At 38.3% G+C, this 22,740-nt stretch overlaps 2 protein-coding genes across 2 annotated transcripts in view; one reads left to right on the forward strand and one right to left on the reverse strand.

The window, feature by feature from the left end:
• The first annotated feature begins 13 nt into the window (after positions 1 to 13).
• On the forward strand, positions 14 to 6,722 carry ppa2 (inorganic pyrophosphatase 2). Its single transcript, XM_028447135.1, has 12 exons — positions 14 to 298; positions 3,080 to 3,144; positions 3,223 to 3,267; positions 3,353 to 3,406; positions 4,045 to 4,164; positions 4,372 to 4,458; positions 4,529 to 4,655; positions 4,830 to 4,957; positions 5,721 to 5,806; positions 5,906 to 5,975; positions 6,065 to 6,104; positions 6,192 to 6,722. Exons 1-12 carry the CDS (start codon positions 100 to 102, stop codon positions 6,212 to 6,214), a joined length of 1,044 nt encoding a protein of 347 aa, XP_028302936.1. The 5' UTR covers positions 14 to 99; the 3' UTR covers positions 6,215 to 6,722.
• Positions 6,723 to 8,315: 1,593 nt separating this feature from the next.
• Positions 8,316 to 22,740, reverse strand: part of tet2 (tet methylcytosine dioxygenase 2) — a 28,880-nt gene continuing 14,455 nt past the window's right edge. The window contains exons 2-10 of the mRNA XM_028444967.1: positions 13,605 to 16,436; positions 13,421 to 13,511; positions 13,258 to 13,351; positions 12,981 to 13,189; positions 12,661 to 12,811; positions 12,494 to 12,583; positions 12,008 to 12,145; positions 11,555 to 11,900; positions 8,316 to 11,463 (exon numbers count right to left, since the gene is read on the reverse strand). Coding sequence (XP_028300768.1) covers positions 10,127 to 11,463; positions 11,555 to 11,900; positions 12,008 to 12,145; positions 12,494 to 12,583; positions 12,661 to 12,811; positions 12,981 to 13,189; positions 13,258 to 13,351; positions 13,421 to 13,511; positions 13,605 to 16,392 — 5,244 coding nt within the window. The 5' untranslated portion in view covers positions 16,393 to 16,436 and the 3' untranslated portion in view covers positions 8,316 to 10,126. The remainder of the gene's footprint in view (positions 11,464 to 11,554; positions 11,901 to 12,007; positions 12,146 to 12,493; positions 12,584 to 12,660; positions 12,812 to 12,980; positions 13,190 to 13,257; positions 13,352 to 13,420; positions 13,512 to 13,604; positions 16,437 to 22,740) is intronic.

The raw sequence follows: 22,740 nt of genomic DNA on the forward strand, positions 1-22,740 counted from the left end.
GCTGCCACTAATCCTCGCTCTCGTTCTGTTGGGCTTGACTGTGCTGTGTGGCATGAGAACGAAAGGAAGCAGGGACAAGAGGAACTAAAGGCATATCGGATGTTTATAATGAGACCACAGCCTCTCTTCTCCGCACTGGGCAGTTTAGTGACAGGTTTGGGTGGTTTTTGGACTCCCGGGTACAAAGTTGTGCTGCAAGCAGCAGCTGCATCCAACCTGTATCACCTGAGGAAAAACATGCACTACCAAACAGAGGACCGAGGTCAGCCCAACACTCCGGAGTACCGCATTTACTTCAGTAAGTCACACCAACAGCTACTATTATCAGCAAGGGAACACATGGGAGTGTTTAGCATTATATGTTCATGCTGAATATTATTAACCACGTTTTAAACGTGTCAACACATGTTGTATATTATGTTGTGCTCGACAGTAAGAAAGGGTCAAACTAGTATGTCGTGCACTGAGCATTTTCACGTGGACCCACTCACTTCCTGTTTAGCTGTCACGTGGTGAAAACACTGAACTTGTGACGACGTCATGTACGTCACACACGTAGACACGTCGTTGCGTCTGTAGAATCCAATCCAATCCACTTTATTTATATAGCACATTTAAACAACAAAACGTTTCCAAAGTGCTGAACATAAGACCACAACAATAAAACCAAAACAATACAAATGAGCTCTGCCACTAAATGAGTATAAAACAATAGATAAAAATAAAACAGTTTAAAAGAATAAATATAAATAAAAACACATCAAAAACTATAAATAAGAATAAAACTCAATAACATAAAATAAAAGACACAGAGGACCACACAACTTACGCGGTGCTAAAAGCCAGAGAATAAAAGTGAGTTTTGAGACGAGATTTAAAACACTCCACGGTGGGGGCCGTACGGATGTGGAGGGGCAGAGCGTTCCACAGCTTAGGGCCGACAACGGAAAACGCTCTGTCCCCTTTAGTGTTACGGTTCGCCTTCGGAACCACGAGCTGGAGCTGGCCCTCAGACCTCAAAGCGCGAGGGGGTTGGTAAATTTGGATGAGGTCTGTGATATACTGAGGGGCCAGTCCATTCCAAGCTTTAAAAACAATCAATAAAATTTTAAAATCAATTCTAAATTTAACAGGGAGCCAACGCAAAGAAGCAAGGATTGGGGTGATGTGTTCACGCTTTTTGGTCCCTGTTAAAAGTCGTGCCGCTGCGTTCTGGACTAACTGCAAGCGGTAAAGTGCCTTTTGGCTGATGCCCGAGTAAAGTGCGTTGCAGTAGTCCAGACGGCTTGAAATAAAAGTGTGCACGACTTGTTCAAAAAGATTAAATGATAAAAAAGGCTTAACTTTGGATAAAAGACGAAGATGATAAAAACCCGATTTTAAAACGCCATTGATCTGTTTATCAAATTTAAAATCCCTGTCTATGGTTACGCCAAGGCTGGTGACTTTGGGATGCAAATACTTTTGGAGTGATCCCAAGTCTGTGAGGGTACATCCAAATGCCATTATTTATGTTTTTCCCTCATTCAGTTTTAAAAAATTCTGGGCTAACCAAGCCTTGACGTCACCCAGACAGTGGAGCAGGGGTGTCAGGGGGCTGTGGTCATTCTTTGCAATGGGCATGTAAATTTGACAGTCATCTGCGTAGAAGTGGTAAGACATGCCATGTTTCTTAAAAATCTCTCCAAGTGGGAGGAGATATATAGCAAAAAGAATGGGACCCAGGATAGATCCCTGGGAGACTCCACAGTAGAATGGATGTTTAAAGGCTATTCCTTCAGGCACATTTAACTTTTTAAAGGTCACCGAACATGAAATATGCACCAAAACTCCCTTGTTTAATGTTAAGTGAGTGTAAATCTAAATGATAAAGCGTAATAATAAACATACAAGACAGAAATTCCTTTTTCACAATAAAATTACACCCAGAGGTAAAGCAATTTGGAACTCACATTTTGAAAATATAAAGTGTAAAAAGGCTTGGTTATGCCCCTTTCAATTTTGTATATATAATAAAATCAGGAAAGTACATTTCAAAATTTTACACAACATTTATCCCTGTAACACATTCATTTCCAAATACACTGATAAGAGTGATAAATTAACTTTTTGTTTTATCATTGCCCATATACGTTATTATTCTGCAATGCGATTAAGGATTTTGATTTTGATTCTATATTCATAAATCGAAATTCTCAAAATCCCTTCCAAATTTTCACATTTTCTTAATTGCGTTTAGTTATTATATGAATACTTGAAAGTATTTCAAAAACAAAAAAGGAGATAGAACTCTGCTTCTGTATGAAGAACTGTTTCCTGTACCTCCAACTAACGTACTGGGATTCCTGTATTTGTTTGTTCTTTGTTCCCTTTATGTTGTTTTACATTTGTAAACTTGTAATTTGTCAATGCATTTTGATATAAAAAATAGAAGATAAAGATAAAATGTTGTGTCTACAGAGGCGTGACCAAGCGGTGCCATCTTGTGTGGGTCCAAGCAAAGGCAGGAATGCTTGTAAATCAACAAAGTTAGGAGGCTCTCATCAATCAAAATTAGAATTATTCACTGAATTTGTTACCGTTGCTTTTCAAAACAATTACAATTTTAAAATAGTCACAAGTGGCTATCATACGTACTGCTCGGATCTTGTGAAAATGCCATTTTTGCTACTTAAATACCTGCTTGTCTGTAGGAACACGGACAAAGATGCCCCACTTTTGTGCTTCTTATGACTGTTCCAATACGTAGGGTATAGAAAGTAGATCCTGTGCAGTTTGAATCTGAAGTTTGAATCCGATATTCGTTTTTATGCTGATATCGAACCGATATCGATATGGGATCGGGACACGCCTAGTGAGCAGGTTGTAGTATAAAATAAATGTACATAGGAGGAATAGAACTGCTCTGTGCTCAGCTTCTATCCATGGAATTAACAGCTCACGTCACATGACATGAGATAATGCACAGTGGGAAAATATTCTTTCCACTACTGAAGAATGGTGTAATCATACTGTACATCGTGATCATTAATTCATTTATTCCTGTTTTGAAGTTTTTTTCCCCAATTCTTTTTCATAGAAACAACAGAAGGGAATTTCATTTCTCCATTCCACGACATCCCACTAATAGCAGAAACAAAACAGGTAACTATCCCACAGCAAATGTTTCAGCTTCTGCTGAAATTTGGTTTATAAAAATATGTTCCTACCTTTTTTCAAAAGGATGTTGATGTGCCAGTTAAGAAACTCAAAATGAAAGACAATGAGGTATCTTAAACAATACTACCCACACTTTATTTATTATCACCATAATCCATTCACCCAGTGTTTTGCTTTTCTGTACAATCCATAGGTCTACTATAATATGGTCGTTGAAGTTTCCCGATGGTCGAATGCAAAAATGGAGGTAAGCTTTGAAAATGTTGACATTAGCAAAACAAAATTGGACGTGTTAAAACTTATACTTTCACTTCATTCCGTCCCTAATAAATCTTTCTTTAGTCACTTTTCCCCAAAAGATACATTCAATATGCATTGTTTGGTTTCTATATTTGATTTTGTTTTAATACTCACTTGGAGAGAAAAATGTGATTATTATGTTTTTTTTTAAATGATAGCAATTATAAGTTATATTTTACATTCACATTATACAAATGTGAAATTAAGCTTAAAATGTGTCATTAAAGTTTTTTAACTTTTTGTGAGCCGCAGCATAGCAAAGTATGAACAACGTGCCACGTTGTGGATTTATTTTCATGTACTGCCACCTACTGACGTGGAGGAGTATTTATTTATATTGTCTGAAGGGTGAAAGGGTGAATGCACAGACGGAAAGACGTCATCATTTACCAAAATAACTGCAAAAACACTCTCACTGAACCACAACTCAATGGTTTTACGTTGCAACGCTGATTATTTCTCATACAAATAAAACACCAGCAGGAAACCCCTCTGAGTGATCCCTCAGCAAGTTTTTACACTGATCACATGTACATACATACATACATACATACATACATACTTCATCACTGCTCCAATTTTCAGATTGCGACCAAGGAACCGCTTAATCCGATCAAACAAGACTTAAAGAAAGGAAAACTGCGATACGTTGCCAACATATTTCCTCATAAGGGTTACATTTGGAATTATGGAGCACTACCTCAGGTAAGCAGCAAGTATTCCTGACCTACATGTTTGAAATCAATATATTATGCTTGAATGCCAGTTAATCAACTTCTTTAGTCATGTGATTATACTGTTATGAATGTAATACAGGTTTGTGCATACACACGAACAGGTAATTAATCTTTGCAAATGCATTTATTTTTGTTCTTTATTGATTTCCTTGCTGTTGGTTTGTTGCTAATGAAGACATGGGAGGACCCGAACCACAAAGACAAAGACACAAAGTGTTGCGGTGATAATGATCCCATTGATGTTTGTGACATCGGCTCACAGGTGTGAATACATTTGCCAGCAATTAACATTTATTACTTTACGTTACACTTTACATTTTGCTGCTTTGCAGGTTTGCTCTCCTGGCCAAGTGATTCAGGTCAAAGTTCTTGGCATTTTGGCGTTGATCGATGAGGGAGAAACGGACTGGAAAGTTATCGCCATCAATGCTGAGGACCCCGAGGCTACACATTTAAATAGTGGGTGTTTATACTTTTCTATTAAAGTTGTTAGTTTGAGTTTCATGTTCTATGAAGAAGTTTAACATTTGATGATCTTTCCCCTGGTATATTGCCTACTATAAAATCATTTTATTTTCCATATGTTTCCATTGGATTTAGCGTGTGTTTTTTTTTTTATGTGTTTTTTTTCAGGCATTGAAGATGTCCGCAAGAGTCGACCCGGGCATTTAGAGGCCACCATCGACTGGTTTAGGAAATATAAAATACCGGATGGGAAGCCTGAGAATCAGTTTGGATTTAATGGCCAATTCAAAGATAAGGTCAGTGTTACATTGTAAGTAATAATAGTTGTGTTGCCAGCTCTAAAGCAGTGCTCTATAAAACCCAAACACACACACTATACACAAACTTGTGAGAAATAAATAGAGCTCCCTAAACTTTTTACCCTCGGCCAACTTTGGCCAAAAGGTATTGTCATCAGTTCGTTGTCCGTCCGTCCGTATGTCTGTCTGTGTGTGTAGAGTGGTGTAGGTCTTTTAATGCAATACCCACCAACCATTCTCACACCAAAACATTGGTACTAATGGGGAGATTCTCGGTAATGAAAAGCAATTCCGGTCGGTCGATTTTTGGTTGAAAAAAAACAGCTTTTTTGAGGATTTTGAAAAAAACTTTGACCATTGATACCTGGCTGTAGGGTGACATTCACTCAGGGCTTTAGATTAGATCTAATTTTTTTCAGTTCTGATATTTTTTGGCAAAAACATAGCATTTAAAAAAAAAAACTAAACTATTTTATGTAGGTGCAAATCTGAATTCATAACCCAGCAACAATTTATGCATCAAAACATTGGTACTAATATGGAGGTTCTAGGTAATGAAGAAAATTTTCCAGTCGGAGAATTTTTGATGAAAAACCAGCGTTTTTGAGGATTTTGAAACAAACTGTTGTGGACTGATTTTAAAGAAGGAAAGGAGGTGGACCAGGATTTTTCAAATGTCAGGTTGAGGGTTTTCAAGTGCAGGCACGTTAAGTGTAAGGCTGTTCATTCACTTCTTACCTGTCCGTGTGTGTGCTGGTAGGACTTTGCAGTTGAGATCATCATGTCCACCCATGAACACTGGAGGGCACTAGTGCAGAAGCAGACTAATGCTGAAGGCATTGAGTGGTGAGTTCATGGAGGTGATAACCCTCGCAGAGTAAATGCATCAAAATTGACTGTGAAAGTGTCATGAGTGCGTTTTGTCATTTGTTTTTCTCTGTTCAGCAAAAATATCACCTGCTGTGAAAGTCCTTTTAAATGCAGTGCAGATGAGGCTAGAGATGTCGTTCAATCAGTGAGACTCGATATGAACTATAAAATCTCTACAGCGTTTAAAGGCAGATTAAAGAATTGTAATTGTTGTCATGTCTTTTGACTATCCAGGCTCCTGTATTAGGCAGCACGCACCCCGTGTCCTCAGATGGTAAGTATTTAGCATCTTTAGTTTGATTTGCATTGTATCCATGTTTGTATGACGATACTTTCTAATGTAAATCTAAATTTTGTGCAGTGGACAAATGGCATTTTGTCTGAAGCTCCCGTTACAAGATGTTTCCCATCTGTTGAAGGTTGGCGTCTTTTCTGTCCTGATGATATTAGTTTTGGTAAGCACTTAAGTTCAGCTAGAACAAGTGTTATCTTTGTCTGTATTGAATCATAATAATTAAAAGTTGATCATTTCAATGACAGAAAGCAGACTGTGATGCTTGATAAGGTGCAAAACAATGTTTGCTTGAATATTTCGTCTTCTATTGTTAATAAACGGTAAACTGATTATGTTTCAGAGGTGACGAATAACGAAGTACAAAATACTTTGTTACTGTACTGTACTTTTTACGTTAGCTATACTTTACTTCAGCATTTATTTTTGGTGACTTTTTACAAATATCTGTGCTTTCTACTCTTTACATTTTAAAAATGAGCTCGTTACATTTAAGATCCTTTGAAGATGACGCCACAACGTAAAAAAAGCAAAAATTTTAGTAGTTTGATCTTTTTTTGTGTTAGGCAGGTCCCTTAGTTTTATGGTTAATGTTTTTAAAAATGTTAAACTCAGGATTTAATTGAACATTTGCATTTTTTTTTCTTAAAACATTTTATTTACAAATGTTGTATATAATGAGTGCTAAATTCTCCAGGTATTCAAAGGTAACAGATTTAACTATTTTCCATGTACCAGTTTTTTTTTTCTTAAAAATTAAAAGATATGGAATTCGCTGGTTTAAAAACCCTGTCTTATTATTGAAGGGACATTTGTTTTACTTTGGACTTTTTTACTTGAGTACATTTAGCAGTTTACTCATGTAAGGGATTAACTTTGATACTTTTACTTTAACAAAGTCATTTTAATTCAAGTATCTATACTTTTACTTGAGTACTGAAGACTAGTACTTTTGCCACCTCTGTTATGTTTCAGTGTTTTTGCAGCCAATGTCACTGCTTGTGGACTTTATATCTGCTTTGTGTTTTTTGGGAAAAAAAACAAAAAAAAAAATTGCCAAAATTGACTTGGTTTTATCTGTAATAATTACACAATTTCAAATAAATAAGCTGCATATTCAATATCATCGTATGATTTTGTTTTCTCTCTAAGTGTCACCTCTTGCAAACGTACTTGGAAAGGAAGTATGTAGACCCAAAATATGAGAGGTAACTTTTTCATCTTTATTGTGTTAAAAAAAATCTTGCAGTTAATGCAAGGGACAAATGAAATAGATTTAAATAAATATACATTTTATTTCAAAAACAAAAAAACCACTCACATATAAGCAATGTCAGGAATGATACTATATACAACTTTCAAATAAACTGCATTCAGTATGTTACAATACTTGAAGTATTAGTACCCATCCTCGTTTCAATGTTTGTAGCATACCAAACGTCAGGAGGACCAGGGTATTTTTGTTAAATGATGGGCAATGTGTTGCACGGTTTCATACCTTTTTAGTGTGTTACTGAAAAAAGACCAAGTGTGTGGTAATTACGAGCTTTACCTTTTTAGCTGAGCACATTAGGACTATTATTTAATCCCTGGAAGTCATTCAAGTAATGTTGACTCTCTCAGAAACTCTTAAGCATCTTCAAGTATGGCTACGCTATGATTTAACCCGCGATATTGTCCGACGCCTTGGCCTTTTCACTGACATCCTGCTACTGTGGCTGGGCTCTGTACAACATTTTAGCATTTTCTTTATTCATATTTAATTTTACAAAACAATATTAAGAAAACTAGAATATCTAAGGACTGATTTTTATCATGAGTATACCTGTAAACATTGTTGTGACAGTGACCTTAATATATACACAGTTATCCAGGATAACTTTAACATTTTGTCTACCAGAATGCAAGTCTGAAGAGTTTAAAAAGTTGCGGTAAATGAAGAACCAAATTGGTCAATTTACCAGAAAAGCAAACCTACAACCTATCTAAAACTGAGTTATACTCCTGCAATACAAAATACTATATACAATGTGACATAATTTATTTCAATTTTAAACACATATACAATCTGTTTAAATAAGATATTTTGTAACGCTTGGTTTTTTTCTCGGAAAAAATGAAGTGCTTTGAGAAAATGTTGGAAAAATGAAGGGGAAGCTATTAATATGCGATTACATTTTCAACAATTATTAAATCAAACGGGGGGGAGTATTTTTTTTTTTTTTTTTTTTTTTAACAATTGGTTAGTGGTTATAAATAAGTTGAGCTACTCATGGGTCGCAAATATGTGCAACTACATCAATCACAGCCCTGATGTTGCCTCAAAGCAAAATCTAATAACTTTTTGAATTAATATCATTCCCTTTTGTCAGCTCAGTGCATATTTGTTTTGATCACTTTATCTCAAATTAACTAAAATGAGGGGGGACGAAATTGGGAATTTCTTTTTTGTTTTTGTATATTATATGCAGGTGCAATGACATCCTGAAAGTGATGAAGACACAATGGATACAAGCGAAAAAGATACACACAATTAGTTGAAAATATCCCTGATTTACAGTAATATCAAAAAGTTCACACTTTCTAGTTCATCATTTAGAAAGCACAAAATGAACTCTTATGCATTGTTGCAGCCTGGATTTTATGACCTTTTTGTAAATATGATTTTCAAATGACAACAGAAAAATATGTTTTTCTATTGCCTGATTTGTGAGGTATACGACTGTTTTTTTTTTTTTTCTTTCTTTCTTTTTTTTTTTTTTTCCTTGACTGTAAACTATTTAAAAGCCTTCTCACTGACCACATGGTCTCACATTGTGTGTATCGAGTACGTTAAAAAGCACCTTATGAAATTAAAGGTCGAAACCCAGAGAAAATAACTTGAAATAGGCAATTAGCATTCTCTACAATTCAACAGCTATAACAGTAAATCCAAAAGGGACATTAATTAATTAATTACTGTACAAATCTCACAAATAAATCTTACAGGTAGATTACATTAAAGAACTAACAGCAAGCCAGCTGCCCTCTGAAACACACTGAGTTGACCCTGTTTCATGTTCCTCAGTGTATAGAAAGAGCACATTTACAAAGCACCACAAATTGTCACGAGTTCACAGATCACAGGTTTGTTCAGTAAACCTGCAGTAAAAGACAATTCAAATGATCTATGACAGCAAATGAAGCCGTGAAAGATGTACGATAAACGTAATTCATTGTGTTCTCGAAAAAGATTTAAAACGCACCATTAGAATGGCTCGATTTACAGTATAAATGGTGTAGAAAATGCAAGGAAGCAATAAAAAAACTAAGATATTAAAAAAATATTCTTAAATGAACACAGCTGATTGATTTCTGTTGCAATTTCCTGTTATGATTCTTCTCACATGAGGGATGAAGTTGTCCACAGAGTTTGACAGCACAAAGTTGTAATCGGTGTGCATTTGATGAATACAGTCAAACTTTCCTCATTGAGGAGGGTTTGTGGCTATAGTGTGAGAGCATTATAAATAAAGCAAATTGTAGTATGCACATACCTTAGCACCGTGGATGTTGTCATTCACTATCTATTTCATGTCAACATTAGATCTCATTATGAAGTTACCATGAATAAACATGTTTCCAGCTAAAATAGATTCTCATGTTGCAGAATAGAAGCACCAAAGGTTTTGAGTAATTTGCAAAAATCTCTTTAAAAAAATAAATACAGTACATACTTAGTTGAGTCAACTAGTAAAGCTAGACCAGACCAGATGTATTTTTGACCTGAATGCAGGTTCATGTAACAATACAAAACAAGTTTTAAAACAGGTTAAAAACTAGTAAAACCAACCAGTCTTTGATGGGTGTTTTTTGAAGAAGTTGCTATCTTTGACTTATGGTTGTCATTACTAATTTTACTAGTCATAACCTGACATGGATGACTGAGAACTTTAGCAGAAATATTTGTGAGCTGTGTGGTCTTTGTTTTACATTAAGCACCTCCAGTGTCCTTATGAGTGTATTTAGACAAACTTACTGTATGGCCCTGTGACCTTTGTGAAGGCGTAAGGAGATGTACTGACGTATGTGTTTGTTGCACACGACAATGACCCCTCCAAAAGTTTCTGGATAAAACGCTTATATGGAGGCTCGCCCATCGATGCAGATGTCTCCAAATGCTCACTCTTTGCCCCTTTCTTGTTGCTTTTGGTGGGTGTTGTCTCAACACCATTCCTCTCAGCTTCTTCTTTTTCTCTGGCCTTTTCCGCCATCTTTGCTTCCCACAGAACCAAACCATGCTTGGCTTCATTTAGATTCTTGTGTTGGTAGAAGACTAAAGAGATGCGTGTAGGATGTTGACGATCAGGGTTTTTAAGGGGTGTTGTGGCATGAAGTTCTCGTTTTGCACACTCGATAAGAACAGAGCCATGGCTTGGTGCCACTGCGACGCCCCCTATATCAGGATCCAAGAAGTTATGCTCATTGTCTGACCACGTCTCAGGTTTTTGAGGTGTTGTGGGTGTTTGTGGTGTTCCTGGTGTTCCTGGCTCCTGCTTTATATTTGAACCCACTGGGTTCCCATTGGGCAGACCTAATCCCGGTTGTTTATCAGGGTGGAAACCACCACTAGAAAGCACATGTTGTCCGAGGGTCCCCATCTCTGTCTTAATTTGCATATGGAAACCATCTTGGCCAGGGGGTAAGCTTTGAGGACTCTGAGACAGGTATGGATTCGGATACCGACCAAAAGGATTGCCTTTGCTGACAGCAGTTGCATAATCAAGGCCTCCATGGGTTGAGGGTACGCCTAAGAGAGGGTCCATATACTGGGGGTCTGGGGTTCTATTAGGGCCATAAGGGCCATAGGGACTCATGGGGTGAACTGGTCTTATACTGCTGACATTATAACCATTAACATGTAAACCTTGCTCACCATATCTTGGGTAATTGACCTCATAGCGATGTCCACCATACTGCTGCTCTGGGTAAAGTGCTGGTCGCTGTTGTCGATACATGTCTAAGTGTTTTGTGTTTGAAGCATAGTATGGGTGACAGTTGTCAAGAGGCATTCCTCCATTACATTGATAGCCTGGATATGGGCGATTTGAGCCATTCATGTATGGATTTGGAGCATGAAGAGGGGAAGGGTAAGTACTACCTGATGTTGGTGGCTGAGGGGAATACATGCTACCTGGTTTGGAAGTGCTTGGAAAAAATCCAGGTTGGTTAGGAAACCTGGTTAAAGCAGAATTTGGTGCGCCAGAATAAGAAGCAAGGTGCTGTTGTTGCTGAGGATAGGATCCAAAGAGGTGATTTGTTTGACTTGACTGCAGTATTGCTCCTTTAGCACCTCCAGGTCCTGATAAGCAAAGTAAAAGAAAAATAAATCCTTAGCACTTATCACTTTTTGGTTTTAGTAACTTTTTTTGGTGAAGTAAAATAAACCCTACCTGTTACTGGAGTAAGTTGAGCAATATTGTCATAAGTGCTAGCTTTTGACTTGGCAAGGAGGGCCTTTTCATTCGCACTGTCCAACATAGCGTTTTTGTTGGCCGCTGCTTTTTTAGCATCCAGCTTCTTCTGTCGGCATGACTTGGCGGGCTCTGCAAGCATGCGAACCTGGCGGCGGAAGGCACTGAGCACTTGGATTGCCCCAGACCTAATTTTCTCTTGCTGACCCTCCTCACTGCCAAATTCATCTGTGTTGGAAGCCTTATAAAGGGGTAAGACGTGGAGCTGTTCATCCTCCGGTATCTTCCCAATCTCTCGGTTATCCTCTCTCGTCAATGTACACACCTATTGAAAACAGAAAATTGTTCTATTAAAGTTAATATTATATTTAAATCTCTCTCTCCAATAAGCATGACAGTGTTGTTACAAAAGTTTTGTGAACTTTTTCTTACCACAGTGCTGCCACCGATCATGTTGTGAAGGTCTCTATGAGCATGAGCACAGAAATCCATACACGCAGTGACCCCAGAAAATGGACGCCCTTCTTTGAGCCCCAAGCGGCAATCTGGTGCCCTATGTTCATGTTCCACCTAAGGCGAAAAGCACCAGAAGCCATTTTTAAACAGGATTTGAATAATTGGTAAAGGTTATTCAAGATAAAAAATACAGAATTAAAAAAAATCTGTAGATTATTTTACAACAGAATGATTCAGGGAACTTGGTTCATATTTGAGACTACATGAATAGATGCTTTTTTACAAGTTGCCATGAATACTGTTTACATTTGTTATATACGTGAGCAGTATACAGACATCCTTGTAGTGACATCAGGCACATCATCACCTCTAGCAAACTATCTGATTAAATCAACTCTGATAAGTTTAAAGTGGGCTGATCTCAATGTGGCTTTAGTAACGGTGCTTACAAGCCAAACTCACCTGGTTTCCATATGCTTCTGGTGCTACTTTTTTGTATAATGGAGCCAATAAGGTTGCCAAGTTTTGAAAGCGGTGTTCTATTCTTTCTTCCTGTAAGATTATCAAACATTAGCAAACATAATTGTAACATATTTACATACAACACTTTTTTTTTTTTAATGAAATACCTCTTTTACATCATCTCCAAGTAACTTGAATTTTCTGGGGACCTTGCTCCGTGCAAACTTGCAGCCGTTGTAGTACATGCTCCATGAGCAGCCAAAGGAAAATGATGCCCCAGAGGCTTCTGGATTTAATCCCTGGCATGCACACGTTCTCCTATAGGAGAAGGATCAAAATTATGATGAGAAAAAAACCTCAAAACGTATTTCTAATTATTTACAATACTACACTTGAGATTTCATTTGCTCTTTTTAAAATAAAGTAGATAAAGGTATTTTAAGAGTGATTGGTCTCAGCTACATTTGAGTTGTATAAGTTTACTCACTCCTCGTTGAGAGCACAGCGTCTTTGTGTGTGGGCTCCATGTTTCGTCAGGGTGTCACTGAGCTCGAGGTAGAGGCAGTCGGCCAAGCTTGATGGTATACCCTCCCAAACCATGATTACAACTATAATGCAAGCACTTTCACATTTGTGACCATTACGTTCCCGCACAAGCACCAGTAGCTTTTCTTCCACACTGGATCGACGAATCACCTGAAACGTGCCCAAAGTTTAAAACATGTACAAGATTGACTGTCTTAATACCAGAGAAATGTTCATACCCATTTGGCTATGGGGCATCCTTGAGTGCTTTTTCCTTCCTTGCCGGTGTACATGACTTTCTCAATCCTGATTGCATGTCCAGACAGACCAGACCTATAAAGCAGAACAGAGTTGTGTAACATGAAGGGAATCTTTATGATGAAAGTTTAAGCAAGTCCTTACCTTTTCTCCATCTTTTCCCGGATACCAGCGACATTAGGCGCTGATCCTAAGTGAGTGTAGTATGGGCCTTCATCCTTTTCACTGATTTGTTCTAAACAATAAATCAAAAAGTATGTCCAGAATTGTATTCACACAACAATTCATTAGCTATGTTTCATAAATACACAAAACTCGCAAAACTTACCAACACAATGACAGGATGCAATGTCATACTGTGTTTTCATTGGTGTATCCAAAAGATTCCTAATAGGGGTATCTAATAACTTCATTGGAGAGTCCATAAAACTTTGAAGGAGTTCTTTCTTTGGGGTGGTTTCAGGTGTCTTTTTTAGTGCTGAACTGGATGAAGTAGTCATTAATGCCTCAGCTCCACTTACATCTACATGTGTTGACAGAATTGTCACAGGCCCAGAGGATTCCACCTTGACTTTATTTGATGAACTGATGAAATGGGATTTTTTCTCAAACACAGGTGAAAGCTGGTACTGCCTTAGGGTTTGCTCCATAGAGGCAAGAATGCTTCGCTGTTTTCTGCTTTCTTCACAGAGGGATTGTTCATCTTCTTGCTTGACCTCCACTCCCATGCTTGTCTCCCGCATCAGTAACTGCTCTTGCTGTTGTTGTGAACCACACTGTACAAATCTGTGTCCGTTTTCTATTTTTACTGCTTGTGGCATGTGTTTTGGATCATTTGACCTCTGAGACGGATTAGGGTGGCCCTGGCGTTCCTGCTTCTGTAAAAGATGCATACGGAGGGCTGCGTGCTTCTGAAAATCTACATAGGGACCTCCAGGTACGTGAGGTAGTTGAGGTCCCCTTTGGAACTGAGCGCAAGATGTCTTCAACTGGTGTTCAGCTTTGAGTTGCATCTGCATAGATACCGGTTGATGTAATGCATTCTGGGAAAAAGGGAGTTGGGTGGAGGTCTGGGGAAGGTCCAGGTGGTTTGGCTGGTGGAAGTTATTATTTGGTTGTTGATGAAATTGACTGCTCTTGCTGGAGTTTGTGAGGGACCTACTTTGATGTTGCATCTCTGTTGTGTGGTCACTTTGTTGGATGTGTTGATTTACATTTTGACCAGAATTATTAATGAGAGATTGAATGGATTGAAGCTGCTGCTGACCTGGATGTGGTTGGCTGTGAGGTCTGTAATTGGGAGACTTGAGTTGGTGTGATTCAAACTGTGGTGGGTGGGACAGTGGGCGTGGAAGATTACAGTGCTGTTGTTGTGACTGATGTGATGCTAAAAATTCTGATGAAAGTATATTTTGGAGGTCTGTGTCTTCATTTAAGTACTCTGTCTTCATTTGTGAGGGGTAGCAGCTCTCTTTTTGAGGAGTTTGAGGGTATTTTTGCTGCTCTGGCGTTTTCAGATGGAGGGCTTGCTGCACACAATGGGGTTGAGATGATTGACAGCCCTCTTCTTTTATTTGGTAGTTGTTAGACCTTTTGTTCTCTGTACAAACTCCTTGTGTCTGGAATCTGTGCTCTCGGTTTTGCTCCAAAATCTCACCATGTCCAAGGTGGTTCCCCATATGATCGTCTGCTTGAGACTTGGTGTGGAATTTTCCCCATATATCATGCTGTTGTGCCTGTGCTGATGTGCCACTTGCATGTTGCTGCTGGGAATGTGAAGAATTCAGTGCCATCCAGGCTGTCTGTGCTGGGGTTGAACATGGTACGTTGTCTCGATCCTGAGAACTGTTCTTCATTCTGTTATCTAGCTCTGTGTTGAGGATCTTTGGGAAAATGGGACCTGTGGGTCCAGTGCTATCTGATCTGAGCACGTCCCTAGAATTTTTGTTTTGTTGTTGAATTTCATACGGGAGGCCTTTGACACTGCCATGATATATATTTTGATCACATCCAAGTTTCTCACTTGGTCCCATTTTTTGTATTGCAGATTCTGAAAAAGATCCATATTCATGCATCTCTGGTATTTTTGAAGGATTACCACACACCAAAAAAGAGCTGCGATTACCCTCCATGTGAGTGTTCTCAAGAATGCCATGATGATTTGTTTCATCAGAATAACACTTGGCTCCATTTGGTTGTTGTGTGTTATTGGCAGTATTCATGAGAGGATTCAGGTTTGGTAGATGCCCTCGAGCTAACTCTGGACTAGCGTATGACAACGACTGCTGCTGGTGTTGTTGCTGCTGGTGGTCTGTCCTGAAGTTGTCAATATATCCATTTACCACATTGTTGTAATTGTTTCTCCGATCTGTATTTCCAGCTGCCAAAGGGTGGTATTTCTGGGACTCGTGCATTTGTACTGAATTAAGCAATCCTGAGGTCATAGGAGGGAGTTGAGCACCATCAGTGGACAGCTTTTTGGTCAGTGAGTCTTTAAAAGCACCAAAATGTTGCGGAACAACTGACACTTTCTCAGGATAATACTGCGACAAAGTTTTCTCAAACCGATCATCTGGAGTACTTTCAATGGTTGAATGGGGTGATGCAGTTCCATTTAAGAGCTGTTTATTATGAGGTGGACTGAAAACATCTCCATTACTAAACTTCATCTCTGTATGTGGGGATTGACATTCAAATTCTGTCGCCTTTGTCAACTCAGGAAAATGTTCTGCCAAAGCGGAATCAATGTCGTGCCTTCCTTTGATTTCAGAGTTTAATTTAATTTTCTTGGACTGATGGGAAAACAACGACTGCTCAGTAAATGCATGTTTTACATCCCCATTTATTGATTGTCCATTTATCATGTAGGGTCCATGATCAAACAGCCCTTGATCCAAATCTGAAACTGAGTTTTTGCAGTCATCATGAGGCCTTTTCACAGAGTTGGCACCTGCACTGGGCTTGTAATGGTTCCAGATTGTGTCTCCAGAGAGTTTCAGTTGATCCGCATCTGAAGTTTGGTTCCCATTCTGAAGCTTGTGAGAGATGTGAGATGAGCCAAATTGTGATAAAATTAGACTTTCTTCCGTCTCATGTTTGGTCTGTTCTGTTTCCATCTGGCCTGCTCAGAATCCATACACTGGGCTGCCCTCTGTTCGTCCTGCAAGAGAGAAAATTTCAAATTTTAAAACCGTATATTTGATTTAGTGTAGTTTTTCCTTGGCAAATGAAAACTAATGTAATGTTGTGAAAAAGCAAATTTACCAAATTTATCAAAGCATGATGACAAAAAGCAAAAAGTAATTTTGTGTAGATGAAAGAAAGGGGAAAATTAATGCCTACAATGCTGCGAACTAAAGCAATAAATGTTTCTCATCGTTCGTCTAAGAAAACCTGTAAATGATGTAAAAAGTCTTGGTTTGATTGAGTCAAAACAAAGACCCTGTCACTTTAAACGGCAACCGACCCACTGACATTGGACTGCCTGCACACAGACAATAACAACGCTGAACTGACGCCAACTCACAAACCAAACTTAAACAGGCCGCTTATGACAACTGATTACAGGTTCAGGAGGAACTTGAGCGTAATTACAAGCACAACAACTAACACACATACACCTAGAACAGGGACAACGAATCAATCAGGGAGACACACACAGAAGCGAAGACAGACAGGGAAACACTGAGACAGAGTGGGAGACACACACTATAATGATCTCACTCTCACACACCTATGCACGTGTCCACCTGTTATCAGCTGCTTGAGAAAGCCTCCATAGACATGAAACAGTACACCTTAGAAAACTCTGCTGAGTAAGCAAAAAGTGTCACTAATACTTGGTGGATGACTATCACCGACACGTTCTCCTTTCTTAGTCTACATTGTGTGATAATGTTTACCACAATTTTTTTCTCGTTTTATTATTTCTCGCCCCCTGAAAAACCTATGGGCAAATTAGGGTTTCACTTTTTTCAGCAGTAAAGTAGTAGTAAAACGTCCTGGGACGAGAAACAATTTTAACTTTTTGATTTGAGTGTGGCTTCAAAGAAGGGATCGTCTTTGGCACTGAGTACCACATTTTCGGGAGGATAGAAAATTCATCATTTTCTCAGTAATATCAACAAAAATGTACCACAAATGTTGTTGTGGTTTGCAAACATCATGCCAGATGTTATTTTTAAGTATTACAATTTGGCTGCTGTGGACTCTTGCTTATCAGCCTCCGGACAGTAGTCGGAAAGTATAAAGGAGATATCTACTTATCTCCTCAGGCTCTAGGTCAACTTCCTCACTGTTGGAGCGGAAGCACCAAAAACAGACAGGAATGGTATGGGAATAGTGCACTTATTCCTCCGATACAGTAGGAAAAGTCAATATTTAAGAGCCTCATTAACCAAAACTATTAGTCCAACTGTGCTTCATTCACAACGCACACCAAGGTTAATAATATTGTTCTAACCTATACACCTGGCAGGGCACACACCTATGGATTAAAGCAGCGGATCTCAAATGTTTAGAATTTGGAATGCACAGTTACAAGCTGGCACCAAATCTGTTTAGCATTTCAAAACTATATCGTGAAAAAAATGAAGCAGGTTATGTCAGTCTCAACCCCTCAATGTGTTATAGGTTATTATGATTGAGTGGAGAAAAAAAAATCCCTTTTACTCTTAGTAAGAAATAATAATGTGAATATATTCCCAGAATATAAAAAGATGTAACTAAAAAAAGGTAATTTAGGTATCATCAATAGGTACAGTAAATAATAAAAAATGTAAATTAATTGATGTTGTTGGTTAGAATTGTCATATAGATGGCAAGCATTAGAGTTTTTAGTAAAGTACATTTTTATTTAAACTGTAGATTAGACTAAATAGCTACTTGCTGCTTTAGATAAAATGATGAAGTAAACCCTCTAAAAAATCTGATGTGAACTTGTAAACTGGCATTAAGGTTTTATCGATTTACTTTGGTTTACTCTCTGTCAAACAAAATGACATTACAGGGATTCTAGTAGTATATTGATTTCCATGTGCCACCCTCAATTATGTGTGCATGTGACATTTACAGCATCTGTAGAAAGTGCTGCATTCTCAACCTTCATTATTATGACCGATTCTTTTCAGATACCAAGGGAGTAAGTGGCAAACAAACACCAAAAGAGAGGCAAAAAAGAATAATTGCAATTTTTCTAAAAGGAAAGTGGATTCATCACTGAATTTTTGATAGAAATGTATTTGTTGTACTAACTTTGTTTGAGGCTTTTTTAACGTGAAGGCTAAAATATGATGTACCATGATGTGATCTTTAAAAGGCTTCGAAATGTTTCCTTTTTAGCTTGAAAACAAACCGAACTAAGAGGGGTGGATTTCCTTTTTCCCTTTTATAATATTAATATTAAGCACTTTCAATAATTTACTTGAAAAAATTAATCAGATGATCCTGTAATATTATTGACTAACAGGATTTTTCTGCTGACTTCAAATGATTTTTAAGGACCTATGGAGTGATTGTGTTATTCATGGCTACTCTTCAATACAGCACTGGTATTTATTTTTTTTTTTTAAGTTGTGTAAGAATAATGTAAATATTCCATCAAGGGATTAATGCATTACAAATTATGAAAAATATTTTTTAAATATTATGCACATGCATTGCACACCACTTTGGTTTATTTTTTTTCTTTAAACATCTAGTGTAATAGATAATGGCTGTAGGAGTAAGATGCAAGTACAGTGCAGTTACTGGTTTCAATTGCACGCTTGGGGAAATTAGCAGAGAAGCAGAACTGAAAAGTTCAAGTGCTATAACTTCTACAAATAAACTGTCATTTTGGTGTGTAATCATAATTACAACAGTGAAGAATGGCTAGGATCATTATATCAAATTGCAATACAATGATTTGGAAAACTATCCTCTGAGTAAAACTCTAAGCAATTTATCTTTATTTTTCTATCAAATGTACTATGCCCTGGATCAAGGGCATAACTTTTGTTTGAATATTGGGGGGGGGTCGAGAATTAATCCCCTCTGTGGATCTGTGTATCCTCTGCCAGAAAAAATTAACAAAATGCATGCAATTTCCTGCATTCTGGTGCATTTTAGCCTCATGAACAAGTAAAAAGTCTTAAAATGTTTGTACAGTAATCTTACTGAACTCAGTCACACTTCTGTTACAACAGCGCGTAATTAATGAATTAAAACTATTAACTTACTTTTTATTTAATGTTGCAACAAATAAATCCTAGAATTACAGGGTTGATACAGGCAGAAGCAAGTCAAATGTAATGCTTTTTAATGTGATTTTATTTTTAATGCCCAAAAACTATACTTGGACGGGTAAACGTGGTGCTTAGTAACCTGTTGACCAAGTGGTTCCCCAGCCGGCATCCTCTTCTCAGCGTACATCCCTTTGCCTTGCCGCCGCAGCAGGTCAGCCTGGTGCAGGCTGGGGTAACCACTTGGCCAACAGGTTACTAAGCACCAAGTTCACCTGGTACCCCCATCCCTAGGAGCTGTTCCCGCTCTGCCCGCACTTCCTGCACATCACCGGCCGTTTCCGCTCTTTCCTCTCCCTCTCCAGACACTTCTTACAGGAGCGTAGCAGGGTTGAGCAAAAAGCTCAGGCATATCCGACAGGAAAAGCTCTCAAAGGGGGTGCCGGTGGGACCCACAGCCGCCCCCCCTCCACCGTCCTGCCTGCAAACGCTCCTGGACGGGTAGTCAATGAGGTTGGCCAGGTGAGCCGGTCTCAGCCTCTCTACCTCTGAGGGTTTCCGGGACAAATCCAGAGCTTTGCTGAATTTCTCCCCAAACACTAGCATATCAGCCAGCTTCACCATCAGCTCTAAGCGGGTGTCGGGGTCCCTGGTAGCGGCCAGCTGGCACTCGTAGATGTCGGCAGCCAGGTCGAGGTCGTCTTGTAAAATACATCACACATCAATGTAGGAAATTTTAAAGTAAATGTTTTGGAATTTATGTTTGGACAAAAATATTGGGGGGGATTGTAACCCCCCTATCCCCCCCGTATTTTACGCCTATGCCTTGGATGAATTTTAACATGCATGTACTACCTGAGGTAATTAGCAACATATTGGTGGGTTAAAAAAAAAATCATAATTATATCTTGTGATAAACGTGAGTTTGTGAGAGTTGCTCATGGCTCCTTGAGACAATTTCTATTCATTTAATAGTGTTTGAATGCCTGATGGTGAATGTACTACTCATTTTACAATGAGAAAATGTCCATATAAAGTCGCACTTTACTTTTGAAAAACGAATAGTGATGTGATTACATTGGATGAGAGTTTTTTAACGTGTATTTTTCATCTGTAGATGCACAACTTTAGATAAACCTCATGAAACTCATGTGAACCACCACATAAGGCAAAGGAAGGGAATATATCCCACCCGACCCCAAGTGACTACGTTTTTGGTAACCTCTATAGCCACCTGTAAATCAGTAACAAAGCCTGAGCTGCTTTCAGATCACAGCTCCGTTCCTCTGAGACAGACCAGGATTTACAAAGGACCGAACAGAGCCAAGCAGCTTGTCACAGTTGGATACACCCACACTGACAACAAAAAAAAATCTTTGCAAACTAGAACAAAGCCAGAGATCCCAGCTGTGTGCGCGCTTGTCTAAGCTTGGCACGCACACACACACACACTCATTACTATGGAATGTTGTTAGTCCATGTTTGGACATTATTGGCAGCCTTATGTTAGTTTTATTTGATGGGGTTAAAAGGAAAATCTATTTTTGCCCCAAAAGTGAATAACTAGGGGAAACCAGAGCAGGGGTTGCAGTTGCTTTTTGTGTAAAAGCCTCCTGGAAGACATACGTCTTTGGTCTATTTTGGTTTTATTTGCACTCGTTGATTTCCACCATGAAATGAGGGACTTCGTTTCAGTTTAAGTGTGACCCAACTTCTGTAGCTCAAACGGATTTCCACATAAAGCTTTGCTTCCTTAAGTTTCTTTGTCTTTAGATTCTATCATTTCCTTCCCTCTCACACAGCTTCAGCTCTACCCTGTGATTACACATCAGGTTTATCTTGTCTTAGGTCTGCCCTTTACTCTCTTCCTCTACTTAAGGCTACTATTTACACCTGGGAAATGCCATTGTAGTTGCTGTCTTTGTAGCTTCCTATTGGGCACCTTCTAATTTTGACAGGCTTTCATGCTTTGGTTTGAAAACTTGGAAATATCACAACAATATGAGAAATATCTGGACAGAGGAAAGACTATGCGGCAAATTTTTTTTTAGCTTATAATAAAATAAAATGGTTTCTATGTTACAATATTAATATTTTATGTAGCAGTCGCTTTTATCCAAAGCTACGTATAACACAAGCTGTTAGGGTTAAGGTACTTGCTCAACATCCCACAGTGGATTTGATATGCTGACCCACTACAAGTTATTATTTATGTGTTTAACAAATCCTAATTTGTAAATAATGTATTTAAATTTAACTGTAGCGAGAACCCCTGTATTTGTGCAGGTAAGACTGTCTGACCAACAGCATGTTATAAACATACAATGTTTCTATTGGTGGTAAGAAAACAGCAATTCTAAAGAACAGTTTTAAACAAACCCAAGAGTTCAGAGTATATTATATTATTATTTGTACTCTATCTTCAATACTTTAGTTGGAAAAGCACAAATTGTGGCAAGTTTTGCAAAAAATGTGTATGATGGACTAACCAGCAAGTATTGCATACAACCAGGTTTTCATCATTTCTCAACCTCATGTTTTTTTTGCTTAATGGGAATTTCCAATATCAGAGAAGTCTGGTTTCAGCTTGAACATCAATGCCACAGTGTTCACTTTTTACAATAACATTTAAAAAGAGTTTGATTGATATAACCTCACTTAGCCCTGTGCTTTCTATTCAAAGCACAAGTGCAACAGAGATTATAACACACTGTTTTTTTGTTATACCCAAAGGGGGATGGTGAAATATGAGATCATCTATAGTAGAGCGGCCTGTTTAGCGTGACTTGGCAGCCGTACGTGACATTCACTACCACCGACAGCTGCTGTAGGACTAGGAGTCTGCACTTTCAGCTCTCAATCTGTGACAGCTACTTTCAAAAGAGTTGCTGTTAAAGAAGGTGGGAAGGAGAAATGTTGAGCAGGCTTGTAAATCAAACGCATGCTTGCCTTAGCACTCAGAAAGAAAGTCAAATATCAAGGCCGCATTTCCTTCCCTTTGCCAATATGGACCATTTGTATTTTAATGTGTAAAATATCACATAAGCCAGGGCAAGGTAAGGCAAATGTATTTGTACAGCACATTTCATACACAAGGCAACTCAATGAACTTTACATGATCAAAAAGTGCAACAGAAAACATTCAACAGCTTAAAATCAATAAAAACATTTTTTTTTTTAAATCATCAGTAGAAAGCACACACGACCCTTTACATTTCGAGTGTTTTCTTAAAAGGTAAAAAC

The sequence above is a fragment of the Gouania willdenowi genome, chromosome 1 (assembly GCF_900634775.1).
Source record: "Gouania willdenowi chromosome 1, fGouWil2.1, whole genome shotgun sequence".
NCBI classification, from domain to species: Eukaryota; Metazoa; Chordata; class Actinopteri; order Blenniiformes; family Gobiesocidae; genus Gouania; species Gouania willdenowi.